This window comes from Eucalyptus grandis, chromosome 6 (assembly GCF_016545825.1).
Source record: "Eucalyptus grandis isolate ANBG69807.140 chromosome 6, ASM1654582v1, whole genome shotgun sequence".
NCBI classification, from domain to species: Eukaryota; Viridiplantae; Streptophyta; class Magnoliopsida; order Myrtales; family Myrtaceae; genus Eucalyptus; species Eucalyptus grandis.
The window spans coordinates 42,500,203-42,513,798 of record NC_052617.1 but is presented as its reverse complement, the minus strand read 5'-3'; the positions used below and the strand labels follow the sequence as shown (position 1 = coordinate 42,513,798).

The 13,596-nt window shown below is 41.0% G+C and overlaps 2 protein-coding genes across 19 annotated transcripts; both read right to left on the bottom strand.

Annotated features, from left to right (window-relative positions):
• Window positions 1–2,216: 2,216 nt before the first annotated feature.
• On the bottom strand, window positions 2,217–8,358 carry LOC104449961 (pentatricopeptide repeat-containing protein At5g14770, mitochondrial). Of its 17 annotated transcripts, none has more exons than XM_039315391.1 (5): window positions 8,221–8,358; window positions 5,396–7,727; window positions 3,925–4,033; window positions 3,566–3,761; window positions 2,217–3,441 (listed from the first exon to the last, which is right to left on the bottom strand). In XM_039315391.1, exon 2 carries the CDS (start codon window positions 7,607–7,609, stop codon window positions 6,113–6,115), a length of 1,497 nt encoding a protein of 498 aa, XP_039171325.1. In that variant the 5' UTR covers window positions 7,610–7,727; window positions 8,221–8,358; the 3' UTR covers window positions 2,217–3,441; window positions 3,566–3,761; window positions 3,925–4,033; window positions 5,396–6,112. The 17 variants fall into 17 exon arrangements, with proteins under 17 accessions (XP_039171325.1, XP_018731582.2, XP_039171319.1 ...); XM_018876037.2 differs by lacking the exon at window positions 8,221–8,358 and adding an exon at window positions 4,735–4,937 and having other exon boundaries at window positions 3,566–3,851; window positions 5,396–7,961; XM_039315385.1 differs by lacking the exon at window positions 8,221–8,358 and adding an exon at window positions 4,735–4,937 and having other exon boundaries at window positions 5,396–7,961.
• An 845-nt stretch (window positions 8,359–9,203) lies between these two features.
• LOC104449960 (calcineurin B-like protein 9) lies at window positions 9,204–12,820 on the bottom strand. Of its 2 annotated transcripts, XM_010064304.3 has the most exons (9): window positions 12,407–12,802; window positions 12,096–12,264; window positions 11,901–11,983; window positions 11,494–11,553; window positions 10,572–10,680; window positions 10,439–10,491; window positions 10,075–10,155; window positions 9,874–9,986; window positions 9,204–9,697 (listed from the first exon to the last, which is right to left on the bottom strand). In XM_010064304.3, the coding sequence occupies exons 1-9, from the start codon at window positions 12,428–12,430 to the stop codon at window positions 9,643–9,645; spliced, it is 747 nt and encodes a 248-aa protein (XP_010062606.1). In that variant the 5' UTR covers window positions 12,431–12,802; the 3' UTR covers window positions 9,204–9,642. The 2 variants fall into 2 exon arrangements, 1 of the variants encoding a protein (XP_010062606.1); XR_005552121.1 differs by lacking the exon at window positions 9,204–9,697 and having other exon boundaries at window positions 9,918–9,986; window positions 10,075–10,180; window positions 12,407–12,820.
• Between the last annotated feature and the right edge of the window lie 776 nt (window positions 12,821–13,596).

The following is a 13,596-nucleotide window of genomic DNA, read 5'->3' as shown; positions in this document are numbered from 1 at the left end:
GAATAAGGAAAAGTTAGGAGGTAAAATCGAGAAGAAAGTGCCTACCTTTTTTTTTATATTATTATTTCTTTGTTCAGATGATGGGTTTGCATGCAATGATACCAATCTTGGGTCCCCTGAAATTAATGTTAATTGGGGGATTCATTTTCCAATTATGCGTTACTTAGCTGCTCAATCACATCTTCACGGTAGGCGGGGCTAGGGTCAAAAGCAGAATCTGGAAGGGCCTTCAATGAAGCTTCAACCACATGGGAACAATTATTGGAGCAATTTGTTTACAGGCCTTTTGCTTTTGGCAATGCATGATGGTACGGTTAAGCAACATGAACTTCAATCATTACTAACAACAAAAGCAGATTTTTTTTTTAAGTATAAAGGGTGAGCAGAGACAACCACCGTTGATAATTAAGGTTGAATGGTTTTAGAATCGATTTAAATTACACTTGAAATCTAAAATCTATTTTATTGGAATCATTTCCCCAATTTTTAGAACCTGAAATTTTCTCTACATAACTTGAAATCTAGAACCTACTCTATTAATCAGTTTAAGATTAGCTTCAGGGTCTAATCGAGAACCGACCAATTTTTCTTTTTTTGGTTTCATTTTTAGTTCTGCAATGAAAGTAAATGTAACGACAAATATTCCTATTAAAATAAAATAAACAATAAAAATTTCAAAATATGTAACCACAGTTCATCGATTTCTGGTTCTCAATCGAGTTAAGTTCTTAACCAGGAATCGGGAATTGAATCGCATGATACTAGTTTCTACTTTTTTTGCAATCAAGAATGAGACAGTTACTTGGAGAAGTTGAAACTAGACTGATTCATATGGCTAGTTCAGTCTGATTTCCAATTCCTTACCCCGATGCTCCCCCTAGATGACCACCCACAGGTGTCAGCACGGGAATTCCACCCTCATGATGATCAGTTTGAACCACTGTTACCGTTCACTTCCATGAGCTCCTCACCGCCGCTCCATAATAGATTCGTTGGGAGTAAAGCTGAATAATCGTACGTCATAACAAGCGACTTGAACCTACGTCGCAAACAAAGTAAGGCTTCTAAGGTCGAGGACCAATTGAGGATTTTGAATATATGATCTCGGACCCAGAACCACCTGAGAATAAGATCTACACCACCAAGCCAACCACCATGGTGGTGACAATAATGGAAGTGTTGCATCAAATAAATGAGGAAGCTAGGAATATAAGAAAATGACCTTACTAGATATTTTTTATTCTCGTCATGATAATCAACAGTGTTGAGATACACACGATACATGTTTATGGTCGTGGATGGTTGCCTATGAAAAGAAAGAAATCATTTTTTTTTTTTTTTTTTTTTTTTTTGGGTAAGGAATTGAGTGTACATGCAGTTCGTGGTTATTTAACGGGTGTGAACTTGGTGATTACTCAACAAAGAAGGAAATGGATAATTTTATCGTTTGATGCAAAAATAATTTTGAATAATTAAAACTGAGACAAATAGGAGCTTTGACCTGACAATCGAAGACTAGCAAAAAAAAAATTATGAATTAAAGAACTCCCTAAATAATTGCAATATAAAAGAATAATCTAAAAATATACATGGGAGAATTCTTTTGATATACAGGGATAATTTGGGATTATAATCATTTTCTTTCATTTGTTGGGGGCAATATGAAAACAAATGTAAACGGTAAGACAATTGGGTGTTTTCCCTTAGATATATAAAGTATTTTCTGAACACATGAAACCCAGAAAAGGAAGAATAGGATTGCCTCGTTGGAAGTATTTTTCATGGTGGAACGACTAAAGTGAAAGGGGATTAAATAAGAAGTGGAGAAGGCTTAAATTCGATCAGAAGAGGATTCTCTCTATTCCTGCCGATTATTGCAAATCTTAACTTTCGTATAGATGTACATATATTTTTAATTGCGCTCTGGTACCATTTGCTGAGTTGCGTGCTACCGAAAAATCACTTGTGAATTGGGTGTGCAAGTGGTCATTGCCAATGTTACAAACCAGTCAGAACCTATCGACCCTAATCTCCATTTTGCTTCTTTCAAGAAAGAGTGCCATCCTCAGATAGTTCATTTTAGCCAGGGGCCCTATCCCATGCCGGGACTGCTTCACTACCAGTAATGTGTCATTCCAAATGAAAGAGAACAGTCACTTCTGGAAAGATACCCCTCCATCACCCCAAGAACAAAATAAGATCATGTAACGATTGCATGATCATAACTCATCACTTATATAACGATAAGCTAAAGCCAATCCTTTGGTAATACAAGACCCAAAGATGAAGCATAACTTTTACAACTAGTAAATAGCTTCCAGTGATAAAGATAGAACAGGCATAAAAAGTTCTTCCCCTAGATTTGGAAGTGGCAATTATTAATTTCTGATTACCTGTGACGACATGCAAGGTCTACAGCAACTCTAGACAATTAGCAGAAGGCAGCTCTGAGTGAGAAATTAATTCTGGGATCTCAAACAAACGAGATGAATTATTCAGGTTATTTGCAACAATAGCGGCATAATCAAGGGTTAAATGCTGAAAAGCCCACCAGCGAGTTGCGTCCTCCAAATCCAAACAAATTTGAAATGCCTGCAACGACAAACGTGCAATTAACCTGAGATAGTGAGATGTACCTTTCAAACCGATGTTGATATAGTACCAATTTGTTCGGGGTAATCACTCACCAACATTCACTTCATGCTGCCAATGCCAATTCTTGTTTGTAACAGTGTCAAATGCCACAGAGGTCTCAGGATTCTCCAGATGATGAAATGAATGCCACAGACTCTTAGATCAAAACAGACCCCAGCCAGCTACCTAACACTGTTCTACCAAGGCAAAGATCTTCTACAATATAGTTGGTTACACACAAGCAAAAACATGTTTGCATGGAGAGGAAGGACAAGACTATCAATGAATAAGTTAACCAGTGACTATTAATATCACACTTCACGGGGTCATTTGTCATTTGCTTCCTCAATAGAAAAACTTCTCATCCATATAAATGTATATACTTTGTTTATACATCTTCTCTGCCCCCCATTTAAAATTTCCTTTGGCACAACACTAGTTACTTGAGGTTTCTTTTTGAAATATCTCGTCGCACTATTGCAATGAGATGAATATGCAACTATCGTGTTAAGAACTTACCAGTGACTAAGAGTTTGGTTTGTACATTAGATTTCAGTGACATCTGCCAAACAAACTTCAGGTTAGTTTAGGGTGAATTTTCATGGGTCTCTTCATCCAATCATTCCACACATAATGAATTCTAACAAGCACACTCTTCCTAGTTCACAGCTTAGAGCTATTCAATTATAAGCACTAAGTATAAAGAACATACAGACTTATAGTAGGACATTGCCACCCTGTTGTGATGGTGTTCACCGTTGCAATGGCTTCCAAACCAGCAGCTCGGAGAAAGTGTCCAATCATAGACTGATACAACAGAAATATGTTAAAACGTATCAACAGCTGATAACAAAGGGTGCAGGAAAGGAACATGTATTTACACACATGCACACACATGTGGGCATGAGAGAGAGAGAGAGAGAGAGATTACCACAGTTGCATTAATTTCAATTCTGAGGTATGTTTAAACACCTTTTTTGTGGCACTAATCTCAGCAGGTCCTCAGCAAGAGCTGAAGTTGCATCTGCATTTTTGTAGTTAAACTGAAGGATGAAGAACTTCTTCAATCAAGCGATCTCTGATGCCTAGTAGTATGATGCACTCGATTTTCAAGAACAGATATGAACCTAGAACGGGAGAGTCAATTAGATTCTGCACCTCTAGTGCGATAGGCCCATAATAAGGATGTTCTAGCAACTTTAGGCCTTCATTTAACCCTTTGGGAGAAAACAAACAAACAAACAACTTAAGGCATGTATTTGACCAAAAAAAAAAACTTAAGGCATGTACCATTCAACATTGCTCTTTCTTAATTCCACACCCATTTTCACATCCAAAGTAGCATCAGCATCTGCAGATGTCTGGGCTGGAACAGAGTTGATGATTTACAAAACTTCTTCTACATAACGAAAACAAATGAATTAAAAACCAGAGCCAGTCTTATGCAATTTAACTCTGCGAGATTCATGCAGCAAAGTACACTAGACTCCAATGCCATAGCAACCAGCATTCATGTGATGCAAATAAGCAATCCTAAGCTGACTGTTGATTCATTTCCAGTCACAAGCACTCAGTCAAAACCTCAATACTTCCTGGAAATCAGATCCAAAAGAATTCACTTTCCTACCTAGATGCACACCTGACTTCCCTACTGACAAGTAAAAACTACAGAAAAGGGAAAGGGGAAAGATAAACCGAAGGCAAAATATAAATAGAATAAAGGAAGGTGGTTAAGTTACAATTTATGCACAAAACAAGCTTAAGAAAGAGGTTTAAGTTACAATGGATACACTTCACCAAAAGAGTTCAAGGATCTCAAGAGCTTAGAGGGGAAGACATTTAACGAAGTCAGATTTTTAAGGGATTGAATGGCTATTCATGTAGCTACAGCAGGAATAATTCCCTCGGGAAATGAAGATAGCTTGAATTTTCAATCAATTACAGTCAGGCTGCCTTGGTCATAAGTTGGAGAGAGCAACAAGGCAGAAGGAAAAGGTGGGTATTCAGGATGAACAAAAGAAATGGAGAACTCCTCTCTTGACCCACACCACAGTAAGAATTCCTTTGTTTAATCTTCTCAACAGAACAAGGACGAATCACCTAAGAAGACTGATCCATACAAGGCTACATGACTGCTTGCTATTATCATATTCAGGATGGTGATCTTCCCAGTGTTCATGCTCCTACTTGAGCCCCAGCTGAGCAACATCTCTTATAGTTTTCATTTCGAAGTAGCAGTCATTGTTGAGGCACTAGCTATACAAAAGATTGGAAGGAAAACGCAACTCTTGATTGTTTCTGTTCTGCATCCAAATATCTAGTGTTAGCATCCTCTTAACTGCCTGAAGATGCATACGAAGATTTTCATAATTCACTCAACAGCTATAAGAATGCTTCTGCAGCAGAGCGCACACAGATGACAGATATTCCAATAGGTATGGACATCCTCATGAATATATTGTACGTTAATGGTAAGGTGGTCAGTACACAGAAAAAAGAAATCATCCAGCAGCAGAAGACATGTCCAAATAGATTTAGTGAAAGGGACTTCTGCTTGAATGCCCAAGCACATGCAAAAACACAAGTATAAGCACTTGCTGCTGCACATACATTCAAAACCTCAAAATCTGCAATCACCTCCAGAACTCACAAAATGAATAAGAAAAAGGTGAGCCCAAAATATATGCATATGCAATAGCATTTATGTAAAAAATGAAAAAGATGAGATGAACAGAAAAAGTAAATTCACCGAAGGGCATACCCTATGGAAGCTGATGTTTATCCTGCTATATAGATTGTCCAAGCCACTGAAGAGGTCGATGGCCCCAGAATATGGTGAATCTACTCAACTGCTTATGGTCCACTCAATCTATACTCCTCCACTTGTAAAATTCTTTCAAAAACCTTTTGGCATCAACTTGTTTCCCACGTTTTGAAAAGGAAAAACCAATATGAGAGAGGGTACCTTCACATGGTACAAATCCTTTCTCATTCATCTCAGTTAGTAGTCTTTTTGCCTCTGCTTTGTATGACCTTTTCAACACTTTATCCAGCCCCAGCTTATTAGAAAGCTCGCACCAACCACAAATTAGAATATCATAGGTTGCAGAGTTAGGCAACACACCCCTCGCTTGCATCTCTTTCATCAGCTCTCTAGCCTGTTCCATTTTTCCCACCTGAGAAAAATCACTAATAAGCACATTATAAGTGCTGGTTTTCGGAACAAAGCCTTTAGTTATCATCTCACAATAGAGTTTCATGAACTCCTTTCTGTTTCCAACTTTACCATGGCCAGTGATCAAAGTGTTGTACGTCATAGCATCAGGAAGTAAGCCGTTTCTTTTCATTTCACCGAATAATTCATCTGCTTCTCTCATCAAACCATTAGATGCCAGACCACCCATAAGAGTATTGTACGTCGCATTATTTGGAGAAACCCCTTCAACCAACAATTGAGAGTATAAAGCGAAAGCTTTATTCAGATGGCTTCCTTGCAATACCCAAGAATCAAGGCATTGTATGTAATTATATCACATGGGATTTCCTTTTTCTTCATATCTTCCAAAACCAAAGTGGCTCTCTTGGTCATCCCAAGCCTGCAAAATGTAATTATGAGGTAGTTGCACACTGCCTGGTTGAGTGCAAGGCCCATTCCCAAAAGTTTCTTGTGCATTTGCCAAACTGCATCGGCCCTCCTGCCTTTTGAAGATGCATCTAGCAAAGCCCTATACATAGTGAAGGTAGGGCATAAACCATGGTTGCACATCTTGTTTACCACATAGAATGCTTTTTCTATCAGGCCAGTTTCACATAGTCCCTTCACGAGAATGTTATATGTAATCAGGTTTGGAGTTAAACCTGAGATCTCCATGTCATCCCAAAGTTTGAGAGCATTATCCAAGTTCCTTTTCTCAATACATGCTTTTATCATCGTATTGTATGTAGCATGGTCTGGAGTCAAACCAAAATCTCTCATTTCAGCAAACACTGATTCCAGTTCATCTTTGCCAAGCTTCAAAAGACCTTTGATCAACACATTATATGCAACAACATCCAACCCAACTTCTTTTTCCATCATTTCCTGAGCGAGCCTTAAGGCATCGGACTCCTTCCCTACCTTGAACAAGCCATCCATCCAAGATGTATAATTCACTCGATCAAGCAACAGTCCTCTAGATATTACATCCTTAATGAGCTCTTCAGCTTCCTCCATCTTTCCTTCCCTTTTCAAGTTGTTCACGATAGCATCAACTACAAACTCATTTTCTTCCAAACCCCTACTTTTCATTTCACTGTAAAGATCAAGAGCAACCTCTTGTCTACCTCCTTTAAAAAAGCCATCAATTAGAGCAGCATAAGTATATATGTTTGGCGATATTTTTAGCTGATCCATCCTCTTCATGATACTAACAGCTCCATCAAACATGCCTCTCTTAATGTAGCCGCATATGATGGAAGTATATGTAATGATATTTGTTGGAATATTTTCATTATCCAGCTTTTCTAGTGTCCGTTCTATTACATCCATATCTCCTAACTTGGACCAGTTGTTGATCAATGCAGAATAGGTGATGTAATTCGGAACTAGACCGTCATTCATCATAGTCCTAAAAAGCTTCTCTGCCTCCCCAATTTTGCCCAATTTGAAAAGCCCATCCATCAAAGAAGTGTACGCAACCACGTCAAAAACAATTCCACGGACTACCATTTGGCTTACAAGTGCAAAAGCATCCACATATTTCCTATTCTTCAGATTGGAATCAATCAGAGTAGTGAACACAATAGGATTAGGATCGATCCCCATATCCTCAATCTCTCCTAAGAGAATCCCTGCTTCGCTCAACCTACTGCATTTGCACAGGCCATTCACAATCGAACCATAAGTAACAGCATCAGGCAAAAACCCATTCATGACCGCCTCCTCATACAAGGAGAATGCTTCGTCAAGGCTTTTATTCTTACAGTACGAACTCATGAGTGTAGTGTATGTAATGAGATTTGCTTGCAAATCCCCACAGCCCTCTCCATCTTGTGTAGTACTAATCCTAGAAATTTCTTCAACAAGGCTGTTAGCCTTAACAAAATCACCGGCCCTGCAGAACCCATTGATCAAGGTGTTATAACTAACAATATCAGGCAACAAACCCCGCCCTTTCATGACATCCATCAACTCGAGTCCCTGACTCACCTCACCACCTTTGCAATAACCATTAATTAAAATGTTCAAACCTATCACATCCCTGCTAGTCCCCCCGCTAACCAAATTTTCCAAGACCCATTCAGCATATTCAACCATCCCAATATCACAAAACCCCTTCACCAATATATTGCAAGTACAAGAATCGAGCTAATCCCGCTCCTCACCATCGCCGAGCACAACCCAAAACCGTCCCGCACCAAACCCAGCCTACAGAATCCCCACGTGACCGTATTATAAGTCACCGTATCGACATCCGAATCGCTCCGAAGCAACTCAAGGGCCGAATTCACGTCCCCCAATTTGCACAGAGCGTGGACCACCACGTTCTTCGTGAAGACATTAGGAGCAACACCGCAGTCGATCATGTCGGAGTAGAGAACCCTCACCTGAGAGACCAAGCCGGAGGCGTTGAACCCGTGGATGAGCCGGTTCCACGAGGCCAAGTCGGGCACGATCCCGCGGCTCCGCATCGAGGCGAAGGCGTCGATGGCCTTGGCGTACCTGCCGCAGGTCAAGAAGAGGCGTATGAGGGTGCAGAAGAAGGAGGCGTAGAGGCGCGACTTGGAAGGCGGGATCATCGTGGAGTGACTGCGAGAAAACGGGACCGAGACGCCGCGGAAGGGATTGGGATTGGAGGAGGCCGAATGGTGGTGGTCGCCGCGGCAGCGGCGGCGGAGGAGATGGGGCGGCGGAGGAGAGGGAGGGGAGGTGAAGCGATGGATGAGCGGGGTGTTGGACCGGTTTCTGAACCGCCTCATCGCCATTGGAGAACCCCGAGAGAACCGAAGCTGGAGATGTGGAAACAATTTTACGGAGGTTCCATCTTTTCTTCTACTTGAACTACTGTTACTGTTTAGACCCAAAAAAAAAAAAAAAAATAAAAAGAACTACTGTTACTGTTAAAGCTCAGAGCCCCTGGCTTTCAATTGTCAAATGTTCCAGACGATTTGGGACTTCCCCAAAATGCAATAACACCCAAAAAAAAAAATTATATATATATATATACGCGCATGTATATATGTAAGTGTTCCCAAAAGAAGTTACAAAATCTGAAATTACATAGATGTTTTGGGTTAAATAAGAAAAGAAAGGATGGGTGCTGCCAATATTAATAAATTCAAAGGTGAAAAAAAAATAAGTCGCTTGAGAAAAATCAATCTTTCTCCGATGTGTTCATCGGAAAATCTAATGCCGTGCATATTATAGCTAGCATTCGATAGCGTTCGATTCACTTTGATAGTACTGTTTGGAGAACCACGGTGCTCTATGGGAATTGCCATCTCTCTCGGATTGTCTTTTTCCTTCCGTGACGAGCGATTGCTCTAAGCGTTTCTGCCGGTTGCCTGTAGTACTACATATAAAGCCGTTGTAGTTCAATGATTAGCAAAAGCTAATGTCCCATGTTGCACACAAAGAGACCTGTGAGATCTATTCAAAAGTCCTCAGATGTCTTCTAATTCGACGGTCTATACAGCAACAAAATAGAGGAGGGCAAAGGAAAAAGCTATTGACTGATCGATTAGTTGATAGATGGAAGTACAAGAATCAATGTAGTTTGTTGCCAAGGAGATTGGACGAGTGCCCCTCATCCCAAGGATGATCTGAGAGCTAAAGCTTGATGAGGGAAATGCATTATCGAGAGCAGCTCAGCATTTGTAGAGCCGCCGTCAAGTCAGTATCAGAGCCTTCTTCTCTGAGATGAAAAGTAATCTGTTGGAAGTCCCTTGCCGTCCCATGTAAATATGCGGCTGCAACAGTCTCACGACCTTACTTCTTCTTGATCAAGAGGGTTGAACAGTTGTCAGTCGTCATTCGTCAACTTCCGTGTTGAAAATGAAACTAGGGAATGCTGTAGTAATGTCCCTGAGGATGACCAAACAAAGAAATCCGAACTCAATGGAAGCGCCAAAAACAGAAAAATAGCAACCTCAGTAAGGTTGAAGAAATATATATAAGTATCAGTAAATGGCTAATCCCGTATATAATCAACTCAATGAAAACAAAACACTCCAGAGACACGCTACTTTAAGGTGGTTTACCGCAAATGGTGAAGAGTCATATGTTTCAGAAGCGTTGGGTGCCGAACAACAAAAGCCTTCCACTCTGCTTTATTTATTTTGCCATCCTTGTCTATGTCAGCATCTTCAAATGTCTGCATAGTTCAGAAAAAAATACAGACATTCATGGAACCCAATCCTACACATAGGCATACTAACGTCAATCCTTAACAAAGTTTTCACCTTATCTATAATAGCTTCAACGGCTTCATTAGACACGGATAAACCTGACTCCAGTAAAGTGGCAACCACCATTTGCTTAACCTGAACATGTGCACGCAATGCATAGCTAACTAGCAGGTCAGTTCGAAGCATAAGCAACCAGGAGATCTTAAGATTAATGTTGGGGAACCCATGAGAAACTACACAGAAAGGAATAAGCACAGTTCCTACAACCCCCCTGGGGGGGTGGGGGGGAAAAAACAAAGGAGAAAGTCTAAGGAGATGCAACTATAAAAGTAATTCAGAAAAGTATAATACTCGGTCCCTGAGATAGATGAACCAGCATGAACATCTTCAGTCTGAACATATCAATTCTGATACTTACCTCATCCCGTTCAATATAACCGGTCTGTCTCAAATCATACAACTTGAATGCAACTGCAAATGCAGGGTAGATATCAACTATAGGAGCACACGGATACAGAACAAAATGAACAAAGTGCCAGCTGGATACTCACAGTTTACTTTGTCTTCCACAGGGGCACAGGGATGGAAGACGCTAAGTGCATGAACGAACTCCCCAAACTCTATAACACCATTTTTCTTCTCATCAAAAAGATCAAAAACCTAAATTACAGAGGTTATCACGAAATAAACCCAATGAGTTACATAATAATAGGAATAAGCCACCAACAGCTTCTGAATGAGAGCCTTGCTCGCCATTTTAAGGTTAGTAAAGGATTTAAAGGACTGCAAAAGTAAAGGAGGGAAGCAAGCAGCAGCTCTCGGTAACTTGTGTTTCATATAGATGAAGTCCAACAAAAAATAACTTGTGTTTTATCCAAAGAAACCCAAGAGCACCAAGGGCAGCTTAGAGTTTACACGACCAAGATGGATTGCCTCGGCTACATTTATAGGAGGCATAAACAGTGTGAAGAGAAGATACCCAACAGGACAACCTCTTAAACTAGCTAACTTATGAACTACGAATTAAGTGAAAAAACAAATGAAGGATGCCACAGCATTTGAAGTCTACTGAGCCGAAGCAACACCAATTTAGGAATACATGTTGGCTATTGACGGCAACCAACCATTAAGTAGACAAATTTCTCTTACTTTTATTTCGTGATTAGAAAAAGTGTGAGACTTCAGAAAAAAGAAATTACTGTTTAATTGTTTCTCTAGTACAAATAATGACAAAATTAAAAAAAAGATTTTCATCACTCATAATCCCGGCCCCTTCCCTCTGTCAAAACAGATACTGTTTATTTAGCATTTTCGTGGCGATTTGCTCGCGAGTTTTCATTTTCCCCTCTATTTCCGAAAGAACTCTTCAAGTTGACCTGATGTGGCTCTGTCAAAAAAATCAATCCAATGGACACTATGAATCTGATTGAGTGAAAATTGCCCCGATTGACATAAAAACAAAACGAGAATTACCCTGTCCAGGAAAAGATTCTTGCCCACCGCCTTTCTAAACAGCGCCAGCTGCAGTTCTTCCTGTAAAATCGGCAAGTGAATCACTCTTAAAATGAAGCACTATAGATGAGTAGATCGAACTCCAATTCACACTTGATCAACTTGCTAATACTTTGTCAGAACACTGATAATGGTGATTACAATAACAACTTGAACATCTTTGCACTTGCTCCTGGCAGACCATAAACTACTCTCGCTCTTTAATTAGGCAATTCTCTTTGTAAAATTCCGTAAGCAATTGGATAAGCAGCAACAATTTATAGGCCTAAGCTTATCAATCTCTGTGGAACTGATTGTGCTGCTATCTCCACATATTCAGCCACTCCACAACTCACACGGCGAGGAAAGCCCCAAAAATGCTACATCACCTTGTGGATCACGCCGTCGTCAATAATCGAGCCGCTCAACTTCTTATACAGCTCAAGCAGCGCTTCGATCTCGTTGACGGAAACTGCAGCGGAAGGAAAAGAAACACAACAGAACGATGCTCAATCAGTTCAACGTTCCGGCTAATCCTTCGTCATACAACGACAGTACAGGAACGGATGGAGAGAGAGAGAGACATGGCGTGTTCTTTGCGATGCGGGAGAGTTCGTCGAGGCTGTAGGAGTGCCTCTGGGGACGGTCGGAGACGAAGCAGCGCGAGATGTTCACGAACACGGCCTCGAGTAAGCCGAGGAGCGGTATCGCCAACGCGCACAGCCGCTCGCCGATCGTTAAAGAGCTCATCCCCTTGTCGGAATCGCCGGACCAGAAGCACACGGAAACGTCATCAGATCGACCAAAAGAAAAAAGAAAAAAATCCACGCGAAAGAAGAGAGGCGAAGGAGGAGGTCGGAAAAACGGAATTATCTCGTCGGAGAGAGGGACTTACCAGAGCGCTGTTCCAGGAAGCCATGGCCGTCCGTCCGTCCGGTCGCGGGGGCTGCGTATCAGCGACGACGAGCTGCTCCGCAACGGTTAGGCCTCTCGCTTCGGCTCCGGCCCATGCGGTCGCCGCGGCCGCGACTGGGAGCGGACGGCGGAGCAGGAGGGAGCCACGGGCGGCAAGGCAGTCACCAGTTATCCCGTCTTTTCCAAATATTACCAGACAACCTTTTCTTCTTATTTCCCACTTTTTTTCCAAATAACGCTATAAACATATATTTTACAATGCGAATTTTCGAAATAAATTTTAACTGTTATTACGATGCTAGTACTTCAATTTAGCAAGAAAAATCCTAACTCTAATTTCTTCTCAGATTTTTATTCTAAATCAAACCCAATATCCGAAACTAAAGATCCTCTCTCTCAGGAGGCGGAGAATTGAAAACATAAAATAATCCTCAGTATTTAGAAGGATATGCACTTAGCTCCCCATTTTTTAATTAGTCAGGTGAAATTTTCTAGCCCGATTCTTTTCGAATTTCAGAAAAAAAATACGAGATGAATATCTATAAATATATTAATGCATATCGTACTCTGGGATCGGGAACGTCAAAATGATTGACTGGGTTCCGTCTCCGCCAAAAAATACTTGACTTCTCTTGTCCTGCCAGCAACCGAGGGGCATCTAAGCGGTGGGCCAGACGAACCGTCGCATCCACCAGTGAATTTGAAAGATTGGGGTCCACGATGGCCACGACGCCTCCGCAGTCCGCACCAACCTTTCTCAAATTATCGTGGCGTCGCTGTCGTCCATCCCTCTGAGAGATCAGAACGACGTGGCCTGTTCCATCCGAAAATTAGACGATTAAAAAAAAATTAAAAAAATGGTCATTTCTCGAGTGCTTTTTTGGGCGCGGTCGCCGCACTCTTGGAGACAATTATTGACAAGCAGACAAAGGAAAAAAGCAAGAACGAAAGGGGACGGGGCCTCGAATTGTGTTAATTTAAGATGACGTGGCGTTGGGAAAAAGGCTGTTTTTCACGTTTTAAAAAAAAAAAAAAATTTAGCTCCCCTTAATAGAATATAACGAATGTGGCTTTCTTTTTCACCTTGCCGAGAAAGGTGACGTGGAGCGAGTGAAATGGATGGGGATGAGTTTCGACATCAACGTCCGCCGGGGGTTGCGTGTTGCTGAA